The following is a 21,036-nucleotide window of genomic DNA, read 5'->3' as shown; positions in this document are numbered from 1 at the left end:
CCTGCTGCTGCTCCGGTCTCCTCTCTCCTCGAGTTACATTTTCTGTAACTTTAGTTATATTTTTGTGTTTGCTTTTATTTTTCCGGTCAATTGCAATGTTGTGGTGTTGTTAGGAAGTGTATATTTGTATTTAGGAAGTGTATATTGTTATTTAATAAGTGTATATTTGTATTTAGTATTTAGGAAATGTATATATTTGTTTTGTATTTTGTGTTTGCTTTGATTTTCCGGTCAATTGCAATGTTATGGTGTTGTTAGGAAGTGTATATTTTTATTTATGAAGTGTATATTTAGGAAGTGTATATGTGTAAATTTTAGGAAATGAAAATTTGTATTTAGGAAGTGTATATATTTTTTACATTTTTTAAATGAGTTTGCATTTTTTGATTTTGTGGCCTTGATTCAAATTTATATTTTAAATAGGATGAGCGGTAATATTAGATCGACGAAGGGTTCGAAGGGCCAAAGGTCCGTATCGTCTGAGGGAACCTCTAACAACCCTTAGACGTTGTTTCAGGGCCTCATGACAGCTAGACATGCGAGCCTTCTGCAGACGGCGCAGAGGCAGCCGGAGATGGGCCCTTCATTGAGGCAGCGGGGCGTCCCTCATATCTCGAGGCAGTTATTTGCTCAGACCCAGACGGAGGTGTCTACACCCCGTATGCCTGAGATACACCGGGCGCCCACTCCAAGTCCTACTTCTTCGGATAGTAGGTCATTTGGGGTACAGATGCCGCCGCCTCACCTATTCCTTCCGCGGATGATACCGGCCATACCTGTAGTCGATGACTCAGGGACGCCGATTTATCCACTGCCCCCGCCAGTGGCTCCATCAGCGGCGTACCGGTTCGTGCCTTTTGATACGCCTCTTATTTCCGCGAGGGTATCATCATCGGAGACGGAATCCGTCGCGTCCGCCTCTTCGCCCTCAGGTAATGAAAGATGAATGATTTGTTTTCTTATAATTCTCCGATTTTAATAACCAATTTGGTTTATCATGAGATAGGCACCATCGGAGCGAAGCCGACAAAAAAGAAGAGAGGCCCCGTCACAGGGAAGGCTCTCGAGAAGATCGTCGGTACCTCAGGGAGGATTGTCATTGGTACTGACGGGGATGGCGACGTAGTATCGGGCGGGAAGTCAAGGACGTACTCCGGCCGTGTGGGAGTGCTCATTAGGGATAGAGTCCCCATGTTGTGGTCAGACTGGGGCGAGGTCACGCAAGAGGTTAAGGACATGGTCCACAACACGATGTCGGTGAGTTTACAAAATGTCTTAATAATATTATGTATTATAGTTTAGATTTCTCGAAAAACTAAACTAATAAACGGTTAAATGCAGGTGTGGTTTGAGGTTCCCGAGCCCTTGAAGAGCAGCTGGGCGGACTTTATGCATGGGGGAAGGTACGTTGGGAAGTTAATGAAAAAACAAAATTGTATGTCATATTAATAATATTTCTAATATTTTTGTTGTATATGTAGGTACAAGGAGTGGAAGAACGAGTTGCGGACCCATTAGACTACGCACGGGAACGCACGTTCTGCTACCCCTGCTGAGTTCCAGTACAGAGAGTACGAGTGGTGTTGGTTTCTGACATCAGAATTCAACAACCCTCGTAAACAGGTATTTAAATAAATTAATTAGTGAATTTGTCATTAAGTACGTGCGTTTTTAAATATTTTACTAATAGTTTTGTTTTTTCTTTGAAGACGGTTTTCCGGGCGAACGCTCAGAACCGGCAACGCAACACAAGGAACCATCATGCCAGTTCTAGACCGTTCGCTGTCTTCATGGACGAGGCGGCCAGGGAACATCCAGAGGTCAACCAGTACGTCTATACGTACGAGAAGACATATCCTGACTCCTAGGAGGATATAGTAAGTAATCTTTCTTTTTTACGGAATTTTTAATTTTACTTATATATATGTCAAAATGTTAATTAATAATTTTTTTTCTATCCAATTAGGCAAAGGTGAGGGAGGCTAGTGACGAGGTGATGAGTGCTATAGTGAGGGAGACATGGCCGGACACGCAGGAGGAAGAGATGTCCGAAGCCATTTCCCGGATAGACACTTCAGATTCGAGGGTTGGGGCGAGGATCATGGGCACAGCCTTCCCACCGCGAGAAAACAACTTCTACTGCCGGGGTCTAGGAAAGAAGGGCCAGAGGGTCCTGAAGACCACTCCAGGATTTCAACGAAAGGCAGCCTCGACTAGCAGCAGGACGACTCAACTAGAGTCGGAAGTTGAGTGACTACAGGAACAGCAAGCAGCTTAGGCTGCAGCTCAAGCTGACTCTCATGCTGCTCAGGCTGCCGCTCATACCGCCCAAATCGTCAAATATAGAGCCTATGCTAGAGCCCTACATGCCGCTCAGCAGGCCCAGCATCAGCAGATGTTCCAGTACTTCCAGGATTTTACAGCTGCCCAGCTTCAGGGACTTCCACCTCCGCCCATACTTGCGCTTATACAGTTACCTCTGCCGCCGCAATCTCCTCACCAGCAGGCCCCAGAATCGAATATTGATTTAGACCATCTAGATTTTGTGTAGTTGATACCTTATATAGTTTTATGTGCTTCTTGTTGGTTATATATATGGAATTGTTTTGGTGTATTTTGCAGCTTGCTTGGAATGGTAATTTAGAAATTTCACGTATTTTTTTTTTACTGGAATGGAGATATAGCCGACGAAACATGCCACAATTCGTCGGCTATAGTATTTTTAATTTTTTTTCCATAGGGTTTAGCCGACGAATTATGGCATGTTTCGTCGGCTAAACCCTACTAAAGCCGACGAAATAGACTCTATTTCGTCGGCTTTCGTCGGCTATAGTTATTTTTAATTTTTTAATTATATACTTTAGCCGACGAATATCTATGTTCCGTCAGCTAAAGTCTGGGAGTAAAGCCGACGAATATTTCTGTTACGTCGGCTTAAGTCTGGAGTATAGCCGACGACGTGCTATTTCGTCGGCTAAAGTCTGGAATAATAGCCGACGAAATATAGTGTCTGTTTCGTCGGCTTAAATGCATGAACAAAAGCCGACAACAAAATAGTTCGTCGGCTAAAGTCTGGACAATAGCCGACGACGGTCTCTAGGTTCGTCGGCTAAAGCCATCGCCGACGACCCTTTCCCGACGACACTATAGCCGACGAAGGCTCGTCGGCTAAGACCTTAGCCGACGAATTAGGATAACAGGCCGACGAAAATCTTTCGTCGGCTAAAGTGCTTGTCCTGGTAGTGATACCATAGTTAGCACAAGCATATAAACACAATCAACATATGTAGAACTTAAGACTTACCAGCGTTGTTAATGGAGATTGCCATGTCTGAAAGCTTAGGTCTTCTGATCTCTCTCACAATGTGCTCCTTAGATGGGATAGGGACTGAATGCGTCTTGTGATGATATCAAGGACTTATGCTCGTGTATTTATAGTGATCAACTAGTGCCTTACCCATTAAAGATTCCTAGTTGATCTATAAGATTTACCAAAGATTACGAGAATCATATAAGAAGATATTATGGATTCCTTATTCAATATGTAAACTATATATTATTTACACATCACCAATATTACATTCCTTATACAACTCGTAATACTTAGATTAGGCTTAATCAATTGCTTGAACTAAAAGTCACATAATATTGTTAAAAGTCCATAATAATCTTTCAAGTGGACCTATCAAATGGTTGGTGTGTACTGTAAAGTTTTCTAGTAATCCACCTCGGCAAATATTTTGGGGCAAATAACCAGAAAGTTGGTTACTATCCAATGTCAGCCTAGTCAAGTTCATGAGATTCCCAATCTCCTCAGGAATGGTTCCAGAAAGCTGGTTTTCTCCAAGTAATAAGGTTTTTAAGTTTCTCAACTTACCCAATGATGTAGGAATGGATCCACTGAGTTGATTTATGCTCAACTCTAGTGCTTCCATAGATTTCAAGTTACCTATCTCTTCTAGAATGGTGCCAGAAAGTTGATTCCCATAAAGATAGAGAAGGTTAAGGTTTGTCAAATCGCCTAAAGCTGTTAGGATTGAACCAGAAAGATTATTCAGGTTCAAGTACAACCGCGTTAGACTTTTTAAGCTTCCAAAATTTGGGGGAATTGGACCTGTTAAATGGTTTCCACCCAATTCTATTTCGAACAAATTTAAAAGGTTTCCTATCTCGAGAGGAATGGAACCAGAAAGTTGATTGTCGTAGAGACCCAAATATGTCAGGTTTTTTAAGCTTCCAAAACTTGGAGGGATCGGACCTTTTATTTTGTTTCTGGCCATTTCCATTTCAACCAAACTTGAAAGGTTCCCTATTTCTGGAGGAATGGAACCAGAAAGTTCATTCTCTAAGATATACAAGTAAGCCAGGTTTTTTAAGCTTCCAAAATTTGGAGGGATTGGACCTGTTAGATGGTTTTCACCCATATCCATGTAACCCAAACTAGAAAGGTTTCCTATCTGTGGTGGAATGGAACCGGAAAGTTGATTGTCGAAGATAGACAAGCAAGCCATGTTTTTTAAGCTTCCAAAAATTTTGGAGGGATTGGACCTGTTAGATGGTTTTCACTCATTTCCATGTAACCCAAACTAGAAAGGTTTCCTATCTCTGGTGGAATGGAACCGGAAAGTTGATTGTCCTGGAGCGACAAAAGAATCAGGTTGCTCAAGCTACCTATAGAAGCAGGAATCGAGCCAGTTAGCTGATTTACGTGCAGGCGCAAGACCTCAACATTTGTGAGAAGACCAATTTCTGGTGGAATTTTCCCGGACAACTTATTACAAGATAGATCAAAATAAATGAGTTTGGCGAGAGAACTAATCTGAGATGGGATGGCACCAAAGAGTTCATTGAAGCTGAGGTCAATATATTCAAGATTGGGCAACGACAGGAATGGAAATTCATGCAGCGTACCTCGAATACCAGAATTTGTGATGTTTATCTTGTTGATACTTCCAAGAGTGTTGCATGAAATGCCAGTCCAAACGTTGCATGGGCCTCCGTCTGCTTTTGGATTGGTGGAATTGCTGGGAAAGTAAGTCCAGGAGGTCAGATTATTATTCTGGTTTTTGTTTTGAAAGCTTGCTTTCCATTTGAGAAGAGCGTCTGCTTCACTAGGTTTAGAACTAGCAGAAGCAAAAGCAATGTTTAGTGATGAAACTAACTGGACATAGAAAAGAAGGTAAGCGAGAAATGATGTTATGGTTCTCATAGCTGTGTATGTGTTTGCTGTATCGCATGTATGATATGTTAGAGCACTTCAGGAATAGCTTTATATATTTATAGTGCCCATGGCTGCATCAGCCTGCATTATGCGTGTACTGTACTGGTACGTACGTATGAAGTTATAAGCTATGACTTGAAATAGGGAATTGTTTCATTCTTTTTCCTTCTTTTTTCTTCAACCAAACGAATTAGACCAAAAAAGAAAGAAAAAAGGAATTTTCTTTTTGAGAATGATCGGGAGAGGTTTTAGTTGGAATGGTCATCATTCATCAATATCATATTAAATTTAAAGAGAGTTTCTTCAGCTATTGAATAGACTATAAACTAATAAACCCAAATTGAGATTTGAAAATGAGACCATGTCACCACTTCCTCTTTCTCTCTTCGGCTTGACGGATTGGCGTGGACAACAAACAATACGAATTCAGTTGTGGTCGCTGATGATGTGATCGGAGATGGTGGGTACTGGGTAAACTACTTTTAATTAATTTGTTTTTGGAGGTTGAAAACTTGAAATGCTAAATGAGGACTTGAGGAGGTATAAATAGTTGAACCTCCAAGATTCTATTTCTTTTTTTCTTTCGGTTTCATACCTCCTAAATTGACAGTTGGACCTCCCATTCTCAAATTTACACAAAACTTTCAAGCTTACCCTTTTTCGTATCCAGACAATTTTTCCAACACTTCTACTACTAGTAATTTCTTTTTTGTTTTCACTCAAAAAACTGGTCATATTTCTCAAGTAAACTTAAAAACAAAAAGTCATAGCCATGACTTAGTAAACATACACCTTGTAAGATTGAATACTCTTTTTCTTGTTTTCTTTTTTAAGTAGGCCCGGTGCGGCTGTCGTAAACCTTGGTTAATGAAATCATAAAATTCAAGAGGGGACATAGAGTCTGAACTTTAAATTACAATAAGTAACGTATTCTAACATGCACCAGTTAGCAAAAAGTGTTTCATTAACTAATACATTTGTTTTGACAAAACGGTGACATAATAGAAAGATAATTATACTAAGAACAATCATCAAAACAAATTTCAATGCAGCTTTCCTACTATGTGATCGCACGGTATCATATCTGGCAACCTTGTGTTTCATCCAGCCACTAAAGGGTTACTGTAACACCCGAAAAATTGGATGAGCTTAATTTGAGGTTGTTTGGTAAATAACTTATCAACCTCGATGATTTTAAAATGTGTTCGAGGAAAATTTAAGAATTTTTCACATGGTGAAAACCTTGGTTTAAGAGTTGGATAAAATAGTATACGACAAGACGACTTCGTGGAAATTTTTGGAGAATTATTGGGAGTCATGAGCTATTTTCTATAATTTTTAGAAGTTTAAGAAATGTAGAAATTACTAGTTTAGAAAATTAGATTTTTCCTTTGGTGCTATCTGGAGCGTAGAATCTCGGTGAAGTGTATAAAAGGAGTTGACTCGGTCAAAGTCGTCAGACCGACTCCGCCTTTTCTCTTGACTCGATGCCGACCTCCGACGCCGCCCTCGCCATCCGGCCACCTTTAGACGACACACAGCCACCAATAAAACTGTCTCGACGTCACCGAGCTCTCTCTAGCCTTAGTTTTTCTGATCGGCGGCTGTAGAAAGAGAAACGACGCGAGAAGCTTCTGCTCCTCCGCCGATTTCTGGGGTTTCCGGCCACGAATCCGATTTATTTGGTATGGATTTCTTCCACAAACCCGACTTAATTTTTGAGTTTGGTCAATATTGAATTGGTTTGGTTTCTTCGGTTCCATCGAGTTCGTTGACGCCGACGAGCTTTTCTGGCACTGTTGGTTCATTTGCTGCTTGAACAATGATCAAATCTTCAACCTCTGATAGTCTGGGTAAGTGATTCCTTGGTTCTATTCAATATCTTCGACTTGCGTTTCTGGGTATTTACTGCCACTGCGGAAACCACCGTCTATGGTGGTTGTATGGTGTGGTTCTTAGAGGTTTTTGTTTCATAATTTAAGGTTAGGATGACAACTGATGTTGAATACATTTAAATTACAGTGTGAAAATGAGACTGAAAGGGATTTCTTCAGTATATTTTCTTGGTCGAGAAGTTGAAGGAACAGTTCAAAGTTGAATTAAATTGAATTGAAGAATCTCAGAAGTTGTAATTGGGTGCTCAATGTATTGGGTATTTGGGTTGTTTAGCTGGAGTATATGTGCACCTATATTTGACGCAAGGCCTTCGATGTCAATTATCATCTGAAATTTGGTTGGGAAGGGATACAAAATTATGAACTATGCCCCTCCGTACTTCTAGCGGAAAAAGATCCGGATTTGCAATCATAACTCATATATCGATGATAAGAACATAGTAGGTACTTTGATAAAATAAGAGAAACCACAAGCTACATGACCAAATTAATATGAATAATCTTGGAAAACTCGGTTAACAATGAGTTTGTGGAATACTAATCCATCAGTCTGAACGTGTCTAAAAGATTCTTAGACGATGTCCATAGACGAATTGCATATTGTTAGCACTCCCAATGATCGGTCAATGTCTGAATGTAAAGGAATAATTCATTTCGTCCAAAGGAAGATAACAAAGAAGGGTTGAGAATCGAAATTCATTCTCTAAAGTGCAATAGGCGTAATATTATACTTAACCCGATGAACACGACCGGATATTACATTCTCATTGAACTTGTTCAAGCGCCAACGTAATGTCATTGGAAGGTATAAAAAATGTATCATGATATTTAAAGATACCATTGACTTAGGTTTATCCTATCCCAAAAGAAAGACAAAAGGGAATGCAGATGGAACTATAATCCCCTACATCAATACACCAAACAATGCTTTGGTTGGTCATTACTAATGCAAAGTATCTATGACCAATAGGTTGTTCCCAAACTGGTCATGTATTCACCATTGGGAACACAACGATACCTTGTGAGAAACATAGGAATGTGAGGACGTTCCTAGCACTCTTGATTGATGTAAAAATCAGGGGGAGTGTAGACTTCATGGGGAGTCTGACACACATACACTATCATAGGTGCATTGTGTTTTTTTCCCTTCGATCAAGATTTATTTTATCTCACTGGGTTTTGTTACTTGGCAAGGTTTTTAATGAGACAACATCTTATACACTGTTTTAACTTTGACTTGGCAAAATGGGAGTGTTGAAGGAAAAATACCTTATGTGTGCCTTCGTCACCTTCGTCAAAGTAACTAACAAGAGTAGATTAAGGAATTAATGATTAACGGATGTAACGGCTCAATTAGTTATATCAGTCATTATGTACATTTTTATTACCATTGATTATCGTCATTATATGCATGTAATTACCGTTGTAATTCACCTCTATGTAAAGAGGGTTTCTAATGAGAATGAGTAAACCTTGTTCCACTCCATTTTTCTTGTAACACTAACCACCATTGTAGTTCAATAAAAAAACTAAATTAAGAAAACAATTTGTGGGAAATAGACTAAGTTTTTTTTTTTTTTAAAAACTAAAAGACGTTAGCCTATTTTTATTGATCACAACTTGAAAGTAAGTACAACAACATGAACACGATCCGCTCACGGGAGCTACATAAGAAATGAAACATGGAAGACTACTTAGTAAACACTAAGCAATCTCTACGTTGAAGAACGTAGGATGAAGTGCAATGATTAATATTCCGTGGTAGCAAACGGGAAAAGTGACCAGCCACCGAGAACACAAGGAGGAAGGGACAAAACCTTAACCTATCATTATTGACCACATCCAGGACCACCCTATGCAAAAGGGGCTACCCTAGAGCATCAACCGTCCTAGTGCTAAGCTGAAGCTCAAAACTAAACAAATGCTCTAGACTCGTAAACAGCCTAGTCTAAACTAATGGAAAACAAAAACAAAAAGCCAAACCCAGGGCCCATGAGGAACCCAGGCCCAGGCATTTACCCGAGTAGAACAAGGCCAAACCTAGAGAACTAGTCCGATGAGCCTACCTCCTCAAACCCGGTCCAAGCCTCTACCTCGCCCTCTCCCATCCGTCGCTGCCGCCGCTGCCTAACCGGACCAACGCCAAGTCGTCGATGTCATCTGATCTACCTCGTACAACAATAACAGTACGTCACCCGCCACCAGCCACAGCCACCAGCCACATCCTTCTGTTCTGAATCGGGAAAGAGACAAGCTACCTTCCGAAATATTCTTGAAAACTCTGGCAAATGCTATTCGTGATGAACACGATAATAGCATTATAAACATGAAGGAAATCAAGTACACATCGCCACAGACTTTCTTGTGACCCAAATAACATTTTTTATGAACCATCGCATTTATAATAGCAAATCACATATACATTCTCTAAAAGGACTTGAAACACAAATAAATCTACTTGTGTTGTTGTTAAACAAATAAGGACAGCTTTTAACAATTGAGAACAATTTTTTCTCTACATGTCATGTGTCATGGTTTAATTTACCAAACTAACCCTATACTAATTAAATATGTTTTTAGAAGAGAAAAGTCTCTCTTTTTGAGATTTTTCAATAAATGGAATACAGTAGCATGTTTTCAATAACTTAGTGTAGTAACAGTTAATTCTAGTAGAAGTAGTAGCAGGGGTTAACATTCCAGTAGAAGTAGTAGTAAGGGTTAACATCGCAGTAGAAGTAGTAGCATGGGTTAACAACCAAGTAGTAGCACAAGTATGCTTGGGCAATCCTCTAGTTTTGTTATTCCTTGAAGACTAAGATAATGAAGGAGTCATAGCAGAGGGTGAAAGCTTCGCTACTACTACTTTCTATTATTGTTGTTGATACGGAAGTTCAACAAGAAGCAGTAACAGCACACAACAGTAGCAACATGACACGCAGTAGCAGCACACATCAACAACACACTGATAAGACGTATTTGCACACGCATCAATTAACCCTGTCAACAAATCAATCGTAGTATAAAGCAAGCAGGGATCGTTCTAAACCGGGGATCCAACTACAGGGTAGATCCACTAACCTAATATAAATGTCGAAATAAGCATATAGGGTTTAAAGGTTTGATGATTTCGAAATAGACATTGGAAATAAATCCTAAATTACCTCTATACATATTTACATGTGATCAACCAACAATCATGCAAACACAACCAAACAACCATACAAGAACAAAGAAGATGATCTCTAATCTCAATTAAGTCCACACCGTGAGCAAATACACAACCTAAATTTGATATGCACATAAGTTCCTACGTGGTTCCTATGACATAAACACACTTTGAATTAGACTACGGGTTTCATTCAACATCGTGACACAAACAAGCTCGGCTATGTGCTCTACTTATAGGTCACACACATAAACTAATCATGCAATTACGTATCACATAAAGAATCGATGTGTTTAAGCACAAGTCCAAATCAAACATAGGTAGAAAATCAGTGAAATAACAAAGACAATGCAACTTATCAACTATTTGTATCAAAGTCGAACCTTGGATGATTAACACATGCAACATCAACTACTTGTATCAATTACACATGAAAATAGAAGAAAACACCGAAAATCTTAAAGTACATGGACATAAAACTCACGGCATAAAACCTAAAATCATTGATCATAAATCGTAAACTTCAATTCAATACATGGCTCAAAAGTACTTCTATCTCATAGACAAGAATCGAAACATACTTAAGCAAAAACCTAAAACAAACATCAACAAGAACAAACACATTCTAATCCGAAAGTAAAAGATGGAATTCACTCTCAAAATATCCCTACTTGTTCTATTCTTCGAGTGAGCAGAACCCTAGGCTACTTGCTTCGGATCAAGGATGATGGTGAGTTCGGATTATGGTGTTTGGAGAATGATGAAGTTTCGGCAAAGCTTTGGCGTGATTTTTGCACGGGTTGATGATCATAAACTGCTGCCATGCCGTGCCCTATATATAGAGTAACAAGACTTGATCTCCAAGAATTCCTCAAGCACAAGGAATCCTTATTAAATCGGCAAAACCAAGTCCAAGTTGGATTTTAACTTCCTCTCTTGGTCTTCAAGTAATCCTTATGCATTAAGGAATGACATAACCATCTTGAACTTGGAAAACCTTCTCTCTTGGGCCGCACGGTCTCTTTCCTTGGTGACTTAGGAAATCTCACGGCATCTTCCATACATATCTCGGATTGTACTTCTCCTAGCTCAAGCAGGAACTCCTAGCTGCCGGCCGCCTTTCCCTCATGAGTCAGGAAAACATTTCCTGGTCAACACGGGTTTAGACTTTCCTGAAATAGAAATAAGAAAATTAAAAACTAGGAAAGAGGAAAGATGGAATCCTGATCAAGACAGGAATCCTGAGTAAACAAGGATTTCCAACACTTAGCACAATTTCAACACCAAATTATTCAAATCCGAAAATACTGTGTATTCTAACACTAAAACCTACATATTTCTACATTAAGCAATTATTCTACACTAAACACAAATATAAAGCTAAAACAACTAAATAGGAGTTAACAAAGGGTAAATAAAGGGTATAAACATATTAAGAACGTCACACTTTGTGCTCCTATCAACAACCCCACACTTAACCTTTGCTAGTCCCTTAGCAAACCACTAAAACAAAAACAACACAACTAATCTCGAAAATACTACAATGTCTCAATCTAATGCCTTCAACGAAATTGTCTCAGAGACCTTCAAAATCATAGCATCAAGAATAACACAAGAATCGAAATTGAAAGATGAATTCAATGGTTAATAAACATGAGATTTCGATGTAACAAGTAAGACATGGCAGAAACAAAGGTGAAATTAAGCTCGACATGTTCCAAACAAGTTCAAATTCAACTCACAAAGGATATGCACTCCGAATTTTTTTTCTCTCAAGAACATGGCATATGCTTAGAAGCTTTTCACACACAAGAGTTATAAAGACATAATGAATTTAAAAACCTCATAAAATATACCAATCATATGCACAAATGAACCACAACCATACGCTTACTCATGAAACAAACTCCACAGATCAAAGGTTACTTATCTTAAGAATCATGCGGATCTTTAGAAAATAGGTTGGTTAGGCTCGCGGCATGGAAAAATTTTCAAAGTAAAGGAATCACAAAGGTCATCCTCAAGACTTAGCAGAGCAAGAAGATCTACTTTATGTCACCAAACACCATCAAGGGCCAAATATCATCATGTTGGACCCATCCTTCACTTTAAACATTGTGAAAATGAACAAAGGCTAAAAGTATTAACATATTGAGCCTTCAACAAACAAATCACAACTCCAAATTCACAAAAACTACATCTAGGCCGAGATATCTTCATCAAAATCAATTCGAAACTTTTTTTTTTTTTTTTTCTACGAGAGCAATTTTTTCTTTTCTTATGTGTATCTCGGCAACAAACTCCTTAGAACAACCCCACACTTGTATTGAATCATCACCTCAAATCATCACAAAAAGATAGCTCTGCCAAGCTCGAGACAAGGTAGAGGAATTCTATACTAGGCAAGGGATAATTTAGGTGAACAAGAAAGGCATAACGTAGGCTCTAGGGGGTTTAGACTAAGGGGTCCCAAACAGGGCTCAAAATAGGAATATATGACTATTTAGATAAAGTGGTGATAGTCCTAAGAAAGATCCACAATCATATTCAAAATCAAAGCAAATTATGATAAAACTTTTGAAAGTTTCATAAGTAAGTTCTAGCAATCTCTAGTTCATTCAATCTCTATGGCATATAAATCGATCAAGTAATGTATAATGAGGTCATATATAAAAAAGAATAGATAGAGTAAACTCTCCAAAGAATAGGCACATATATGGCTCGAAAATCTCACAAAGGTAATATGCAAACAAGCAAGGAACATGCTCATTCTGTACCTAAGTTTCAATGGTCCTCATCTACTACAAGTTCGTACAATTTCAACATATCTATTAACCATCAAATAACATATAAGCTCAAATATTCGAAATCATGCTCGATCATCTCAATAACTAATCAATCAAAGATCATATATTCATCCTAGACACGTTAGAAGGCACCTAAGACTCAACAAAATAAAAACAAAACACAAAATAAAGAAACAAAGTTGTAATCAGAAAAATTCAAAATTAATCCTAAAAATTAAAAACAACTCAAATCATATCAAAGCATAACAAATCAACGAGTAATGACATCCACCCCACACTTAAAATCAACATTGTCCTCAATGTAAGAAAACTAAGAGCAATCCGAAAAGAAAAGAGGAGGGATAAAGAAATTTGCAAACTCTCGTTGATGGCTCCTTCTATGGGTTGCCTCCCATGCAGCGCTTAAGTGTTTATAGTCCTTTAGCCTAGACTATCATCTCCTCATTCTCATGTCGTCGCATCTAGGAGAGAGACTTCCTCCACCGTGTGGTTCACCATGTTCTCCATGTAAGGCTTTAATCGATGACCATTAACCTGAAATTCAGCTCCTTTGACCATGCTTCTAATCATGACTGCACCAGAAGGAAAGACATTTGTGATAACAAAAGGTCCTATCCACCTAGAACGTAGCTTGCCTGGAAACAACCTAAGTCTAGAATTAAATAAGAGAACTTTCTGGCCAATAACAAAGTCTTTCTTTCGAATCATCCTGTCGTGGAATGCCTTGGTTTTCTCTTTATAGATCACGGCAGAATCATAAGCCTCATTCCTGATTTCTTCAAGTTCACACAACTGCAACTTCCTGTGTAATCCGGCCTCATCAATATCCATATTAAAAGTCTGAACCGCCCACCAAGCCCGATGTTCCAACTCCACAGGCAAGTGACAAGCCTTGCCGTACACCATACGAAACGGTGACATCCCCAAGGGATTTTTGAATGCAGTCCGATATGCCCATAGTGCATCATCAAGTCGTTGGCTCCAATCCTTGCGTGACGGCTTCACACTCTTCTCCAATATCCGCTTGATCTCTCGGTTACTAAGCTCCACTTGCCCACTTGTCTGCCCACTTGCCCACTTGTCTGGGGGTGATAAGGTGTAGCAACCTTATGCTTGATTCCATACTTCTTCATTAGAGCTTCAATTGTCCGATTGCAAAAGTGGGAACCTCCATCACTTATTACAAATTTCGGCATTCCAAACCTGGAGAAAATATTAGAGCGTAGGAAATCTGCAACAACTCGAGAATCATTAGTCCGGGTGGCTTTTGCTTCCACCCATTTAGAAACATAATCCACACATACGAGAATGTACAAATAGCCGTGAGAATTCGGAAAAGGCCCCATGAAATCAATACCCCAACAATCAAATATTTCAACATGTATAATAGGTTGCATAGGCATCTCATCCCTAGGTCCTAAATTTCCTGTCTTTTGACATTTATCACATGAAGTACAATACATATAGGCATCTCGAAAAATAGTAGGCCAAAAGAATCCACATTCTAAAACTTTCAAAGCAGTCCTACGAGAACCAAAGTGACCTCCACAAACTTGATCATGGCAAAAACTAAGAATAGACCTATGCTCATTCTCCGGGACACACCTCCTAATAACTTGATCAACACAATGCTTCCACAAATAAGGTTCATCCCACACATAATGTCTAGCTAATGCCTTAAGTCTATTTCTAGCATGATAGGACATAAAATTCGGAAATTGCTTTGTCACAAGGTAATTCACAATGTCTGCATACCAAGGCTCACTTACCTCACTTACCTTGAAAAGTTGCTCATCCGGGAAGCACTCTTGGATGGCCACGGGATCCGAGTCACGTACCAACCTGCTAAGGTGGTCGGCAACAACATTGTCCGACCCCTTCTTGTCTTTGATTTCCAAATCGAACTCTTGGAGAAGCAATATCCACCTTATCAATCTCGGCTTGGCATCCTTCTTCGTCAACAAATACTTCAAAGCCGCATGGTCAGTGTAAACAATAACTTTAGATTGGAGTAAGTAAGAAGGAAACTTATCCAAAACAAAGATCACGGCAAGAAGTTCTTTCTCGGTGGTGGTGTAGTTCTGTTGCGCATCATTGAGCGTCCGAGAGGCATAATATATGGCATACGGCTGCTGTTCTTTTCTCTGTCCGAGCACAGCCCCCACGGCATAGTCTGAGGCGTCACACATCAACTCGAAAGGCAAGGACCAATCCGGTGGAGCCATGATCGGCGCCGATGTCAACATGGTCTTCAACCGCTCAAAAGCCTCCTTGCACTCGGCATCAAAGTGGAAGGGCACATCTTTTGGCAACAAAGAACTCAAGGGCCGAGCTATCTTGGAGAAATCTTTGATAAATCGACGATAAAAACCTGCATGTCCAAGAAAGCTTCGAACATCCCTCACACTTGTGGGGATGGGTAAGTGGCGCACAAGATCTATCTTAGATTTATCAACTTCAATACCCCTAGAACTAACAATGTGGCCGAGCACTATACCCTGAGTAACCATGAAGGGACATTTTTCCCAATTAAGCACAAGATTAGTTTCCTCACATCTCCTAAGCATAAGTTCTACATTTTCTAAACATACATCGAAATCTCCACCATAAACAGAAAAATCATCCATAAAGACTTCAATCTTAGAACCTATGAACTCAGAAAATATGTGGTACATGCATCTTTGAAACGTACCTGGAGCATTGCACAAGCCAAAAGGCATGCGGCGGTAGGCAAAAGTGCCAAAGGGACATGTAAACGTTGTCTTGTCTTGATCCTCTTCCGCAACACTTATTTGATTGTAACCACTATAACCGTCAAGAAAACAATAGAAGGAATGACCGGCTAACCTCTCAAGCATTTGATCAATGAATGGCAACGGCATGTGATCCTTCCTTGTTGTTCCATTGAGCCTCCTATAATCGATACACACTCGGTGGCCAGTTACGGTCCTTTGCGGCACAAGCTCGTTTTCATCATTCCTCACCACCGTGATTCCGCTCTTCTTTGGCACAACTTGAACCGGTGAAATCCACCTTGAATTCGAAATTGGGTAGATGACTCCACAATCGAGCAACTTTGTCACCTCATCCTTCACAACTTGCATCATAGGTGGATGAAGACGTCGTTGACCCTCCTTGGTCGGTTTTGCTCCATCTTCAAGCAAAATTCGATGAACACACATTGTACGACTAATTCCCTTGATGTCGGCTAAGGTCCAACCTATGGCCGTCTTGTGTCTTTTCAAAACTTCGATCAATCTCTCCTCTTTTTCCTTCTCTAGTGATGATGATATGATAACTGGCAACGTTTCATTCTCACCCAAATAAACATACTTCAAATGTTCCGGAAGAACCTTGAGATCTAATTTTGGGGCTTGGATAATGGAAGGAAGAAACTTATTAGATGGAAAGAGAATTGGACTAGGGGAGGAGTAGCATACCTCGGCAGCCACCTCAAGTGACTGCACGGTCTCAAGCAAGGGCAGAGGCACGGTGTCTTGAGCTAAGGTGATTTTGTTCCCCATGGCATCAAATCCGATTCCTTTTGCCAAGGTGAGTGCCAAGGTGTCTTGAGCTATTGTCTCCACATATTCATCTGCAAGATCATCCACAACATCAATAGAAAAGGAATCTCGAAAAAGTTCAGGAAGTAGATACCTCATTGCATCAAAAACATTGTAACTAATGATGTCTCCATCTATTTCGAAAGTTAGTTCCCCTGAATAGACATCAATTTTGGTCCTTGCGGTTCTCATGAATGGCCTTCCCAATAGAATGGGAATTTCTTTGTCATCTGCATCCGCCGGTTCCATGTCAATGACATAGAAATCTGCAGGAAATGTTAAACTTGCAACCTGCACTAAAACATCCTCAACATATCCCAGAGGGATCTTGTTGGAGCGGTCAGCCAATCTAATGATAATGTTATCCTTTTTCAAATCACCTAGACCTAAGTCCGCATAAAGATAAGAAGGCATAACATTAATCGAAGCACCTAGATCTAACATGATCTTATCAAAACTATGAGTACCAATGGTGCATGGAATCGAAAAACTCTCTGGATCCTTGAGCTTAGGTGGTAGTTTCCTTTGAAAAACCGCAGAGATGGTTTCATTTATTACCGCTACATCCTTCTCTCGTGGTAGCCTCTTGTTGGTGCACAACTCTTTCAAGAATTTCGCATACTTTGGATTTTGTTGAATGCACTCAAGCAATGGCATGTTTACTTCCACCTTCTTGAATAACTCAATCATTGCATGATCAGCTTCATCGTGCTTTGATTTAGCAAACCTGTTGGGGAAAGGGGCACGAGCATGGACATTAGTAGAAACTAAACCATTAGAGCTAGAAGACTTACCTTTCTCAAGCACGGCTTGAGTGGATTTCGGATTAGCAGGGACTGCAAGAGGCTCGGCCTCTTGCACCTTCTTCTTGGCAGAAACTGCCGCATGGTCACTCTTTCTCTCGGACTGAGGCACGGCCTCTTTGTCCGGCTGCTTCTCGGCATAAACCTCTTCAATATCTTCGTCATCTTGCATCAATATGCTCTCGGCTTCACCTTCCTTAGAAGGCTCCGACTTCTTCAACAAAGGCTCCTCAAAAACTCGACCACTCCTAGTTGCAACGATCTTGAATTGTCCGGCATTCGGGTTTGGCAAGGTTTGGCCCGGCAACTTACCACTTTCATGGATTTTACCCATGAAATCGATAACCTGTCCTATCTGCTTCTTGAGCTCCGTGATCTCTTTAGAATTAGCCTGTTGACCTGTCACTAAAGCTTGAGTTGCAGATGTTAAGTTCTGTTGCCCGTGAGCAAGGGACTTCAAGAGTTCATCATAATTAGGAGTAGAAGAACTAGCATTATTATTTGAACCTTGAACATTGGCATTATTAGGCACGAAATTAGAAGAGTTAGGAATAAAACCTTGAGGTACCTGAGGCCTCATGAACAAACCTGAAGGACGAGGTCTTTGACCTTGAATATTGGCCGGTTGAGGATTGTTGTTACTCCACCGAAAATTCGGATGATCTCTAATTCCAGGATTGTAAGTGTTCGAATATGGATCATAACGTTGCCTCTGTTGTCCCATAAAGTTCAACTCCGCCTCACTCAAGGCACTATTCGGACATGAATCTATAGAGTGATCCGAAAGTGAGCAAATTCCACAAGCTTGGTTGCCAAGATTCGAACCATTGAAAGCCTTGACCAAGACATCAAGCTTCCTATCCAACGTGATCATCTGATTCCGAGTTTCAATGTCATAGATTCCACCACGGCTTCCTACCGACTTCCTTGAGTTCTTGGTGCTGAATTGACGATTGTTATCCGCCAAGTCCTCAATTAAGTTATATGTTTGCCGTCCGGTCTTGTTCATAAATGTGCATCCACATGCAGAGTCCACCATACCCTTGTTGGTGTTGTCAAGTCCCTCATAAAAAGCTTGAACTAACTCGTCCAAAGTAATTCCATGATGAGGGCACTTCCTCTGAAGTTCCTGAAACTCTTCTCATGCCTCATAGAGAGTGTCACCATCCTTTTGAGTGAAGTTCTGAATCTCCCTCCTTAGCTTCTTCGTGAGTTGCGCAGGGAAGAATTGTTTCAAGAACTTCGAGGTCATCTCATTCCAATTGGTGATGATTCCTGCAGGCAAAGAATACAACCAACGCTTAGCATCATCTTTAAGAGTAAAAGGAAATAAAAGCAACTTTAGGCCTTCTGGAGTAAGATGATTGACTGATTGCAATCTGCAGATATCGAGAAACTCTCTAAGGTGAACATTAGGGTCCTCCATTGGAGAACCCGAGTACTTAGGCAATTGCCCAAGCAACTGAACCGGTATGGAGAAGTTGGCTTCATTAGGCACAGTGAAAGCAATACATGAAGGTGATTCTGGGGCTGTGGGGATGAAAGCAGATTTGAGTGGTGAGTCGGTCATGTCGATGTCGGACTTGTCTTCCTCACAGTCAATCTCGGATTCGGATGAAGATGAAGATTCGGACTGGATCCGAAAGGGAGAAGGAGGATCTTGCTCTTCAAATTCCAAAGGTCCAACCGTGCTACTTGATACTTCTTTTTGCTTCTTTCTTTTTTCTTTGCAAGCACGGTCAATCTCCGGATTCAATGGAACAAGAGCTCCTTGTGAAGACGAACGAGTGAGTCGAGGTTGCATGCACATCTAGCACCTGAAAAACCATTTGGCCAAGATCAAGTTAGAATGCATGAGGATAAAACGAAATCAAAAGCAATAAACTAAACTAAGCTAAGAACCAAGGGTTCTTATAAGAGAAAGGAACCAAGGGTTCCAAAAATTAATCAAAAGAAAACAAAAGAAATTCAAAAATCAAGAGATAAATGACGAAAAAAATAAATACAAAATCATACATGGCACCAATCTTTAGGATTACAAAGTCATACAAGCTTATTCTCGAGTTGCTACTAAAACACTTAAATAAATAATGATTCTAGATGGTAAGACACGGTGGACGTGCGGCCTGGATATAGATGTTTCGATCACAAGCTTGAAGCGTTGTTTCTAAAGGTTAATAACTCAATCCAGAGATAGTGAACATGGTAGGACTCGTTTAGTGAGCAATGAGAACTTCATCACCGAGATGTATGTCTTCAAGGCTCTTGAGATCCAATTTTGGTCCCATGCACCAAAGTAATAGAAGGAGCGTACCAATGTACTCAGCTAGCAACAAACTTATGAACCAAACATGACTCCAAGTGTTAATAAAAGCCGCCCACAACCTCATGCAAACCCGAGAGTAAACACGAAGGGTTAAGGCTAGAATTAACAAAAGGGATCCTACCTATTCCTGTGCATTACAACCTACAACATTATTCATATACAAGTATTAAAGTAGAAAAACAAAAATAAAACACAATTACATCATATACACATTCATGGTTTTAACTTTACAAATATAAACATATAGACATATATACAATGCAAATTTCGACAATTAAAAAGATCGAGGATCCCGAAGGATCCCCGGCAACGGCGCCATTTGATATATCATATTTGCACACGCATATATTAACCCTGTCAACAAATCAATCGTAGTATAAAGCAAGCAGGGATCATTCTAAACCGGGGATCCAACTACAGGGTAGATCCACTAACCTAATATAAATGTCGAAATAAGCATATAGGGTTTAAAGGTTTGATGATTTCGAAATAGACATTGGAAATAAATCCTAAATTACCTCTATACATATTTACATGTGATCAACCAACAATCATGCAAACACAACCAAACAACCATGCAAGAACAAAGAAGACGATCTCTAATCTCAATTAAGTCCACACCATGAGCAAATACACAACCTAAATTTGATATGCACATAAGTTCCTACGTGGTTCCTATGACATAGACATACTTTGAATTAGACTACGGGTTTCATTCAACATCGTGACACAAACAAGCTCGGCTATGTGCTCTACTTACTAATCATGCAATTACGTATCACATAAAGAATCGATGTGTTTAAGCACAAGTCCAAATCAAACATAGGTAGAAAATCGGTGAAATAACAAAGACAATGCAACTTATCAACTACTTGTATCAAAGTCGAACATTAGATGATTAACACATGCAACATCAACTACTTGTATCAATTACACATGAAAATAGAAGAAAACACCGAAAATCTTAAAGTACATGGACATAAAACTCACGGCATAAAACCTAAAATCATTGATCATAAATCGTAAACTTCAATTCAATACATGGCTCAAAAGTACTTCTATCTCATAGACAAGAATCGAAACATACTTAAGCAAAAACCTAAAACAAACATCAACAAGAACAAACACATTCTAATCCGAAAGTAAAAAGATGGAATTCACTCTCAAAATATCCCTACTTGTTCTATTCTTCGAGTGAGCAGAACCCTAGGCTACTTGCTTCGGATCAAGGATGATGGTGAGTTCGGATTATGGT

The 21,036-nt window shown here is 39.8% G+C and overlaps 2 protein-coding genes and 1 pseudogene across 2 annotated transcripts; all 3 read right to left on the bottom strand.

The window, feature by feature from the left end:
* The window catches only part of LOC101313558, a 14,655-nt pseudogene extending 10,144 nt beyond the window's left edge, over positions 1–4,511 (bottom strand).
* Positions 4,512–4,516: 5 nt separating this feature from the next.
* Positions 4,517–5,209, bottom strand: LOC101313261 (probable leucine-rich repeat receptor-like protein kinase At1g35710-like). The gene has a single exon (XM_004308174.1). The coding sequence runs from the start codon at positions 5,207–5,209 to the stop codon at positions 4,517–4,519; it is 693 nt and encodes a 230-aa protein (XP_004308222.1).
* Positions 5,210–13,536: 8,327 nt separating this feature from the next.
* On the bottom strand, positions 13,537–18,494 carry LOC101312974. Its single transcript, XM_004308173.1, has 3 exons — positions 17,199–18,494; positions 14,671–16,247; positions 13,537–14,146 (listed from the first exon to the last, which is right to left on the bottom strand). Exons 1-3 carry the CDS (start codon positions 18,492–18,494, stop codon positions 13,537–13,539), a joined length of 3,483 nt encoding a protein of 1,160 aa, XP_004308221.1.
* Between the last annotated feature and the right edge of the window lie 2,542 nt (positions 18,495–21,036).

The sequence above is a fragment of the Fragaria vesca genome, linkage group LG7, assembly GCF_000184155.1.
Source record: "Fragaria vesca subsp. vesca linkage group LG7, FraVesHawaii_1.0, whole genome shotgun sequence".
Lineage (NCBI taxonomy): Eukaryota > Viridiplantae > Streptophyta > Magnoliopsida > Rosales > Rosaceae > Fragaria > Fragaria vesca.
Note: the sequence above shows the minus strand (reverse complement) of the source record. Positions and strands in the feature narration are given on the sequence as shown.

Excerpts from the sequence above, each read along its gene's own strand:
- LOC101313261 (XM_004308174.1), bottom strand. The coding sequence starts at position 5,209 with ATGAGAACCATAACATCATTTCTCGCTTACCTTCTTTTCTATGTCCAG.
- LOC101312974 (XM_004308173.1), bottom strand. The coding sequence starts at position 18,494 with ATGGTGGACTCTGCATGTGGATGCACATTTATGAACAAGACCGGACGG. Across the intron at positions 16,248-17,198 it reads ATGTAGCGGTAATAAATGAA|GAAGATGGAGCAAAACCGAC; the intron begins ACCATCTCTGCG and ends CGAATTTTGCTT. Across the intron at positions 14,147-14,670 it reads GTCCCGGAGAATGAGCATAG|TGGGCAAGTGGAGCTTAGTA; the intron begins GTCTATTCTTAG and ends TGGGCAGACAAG.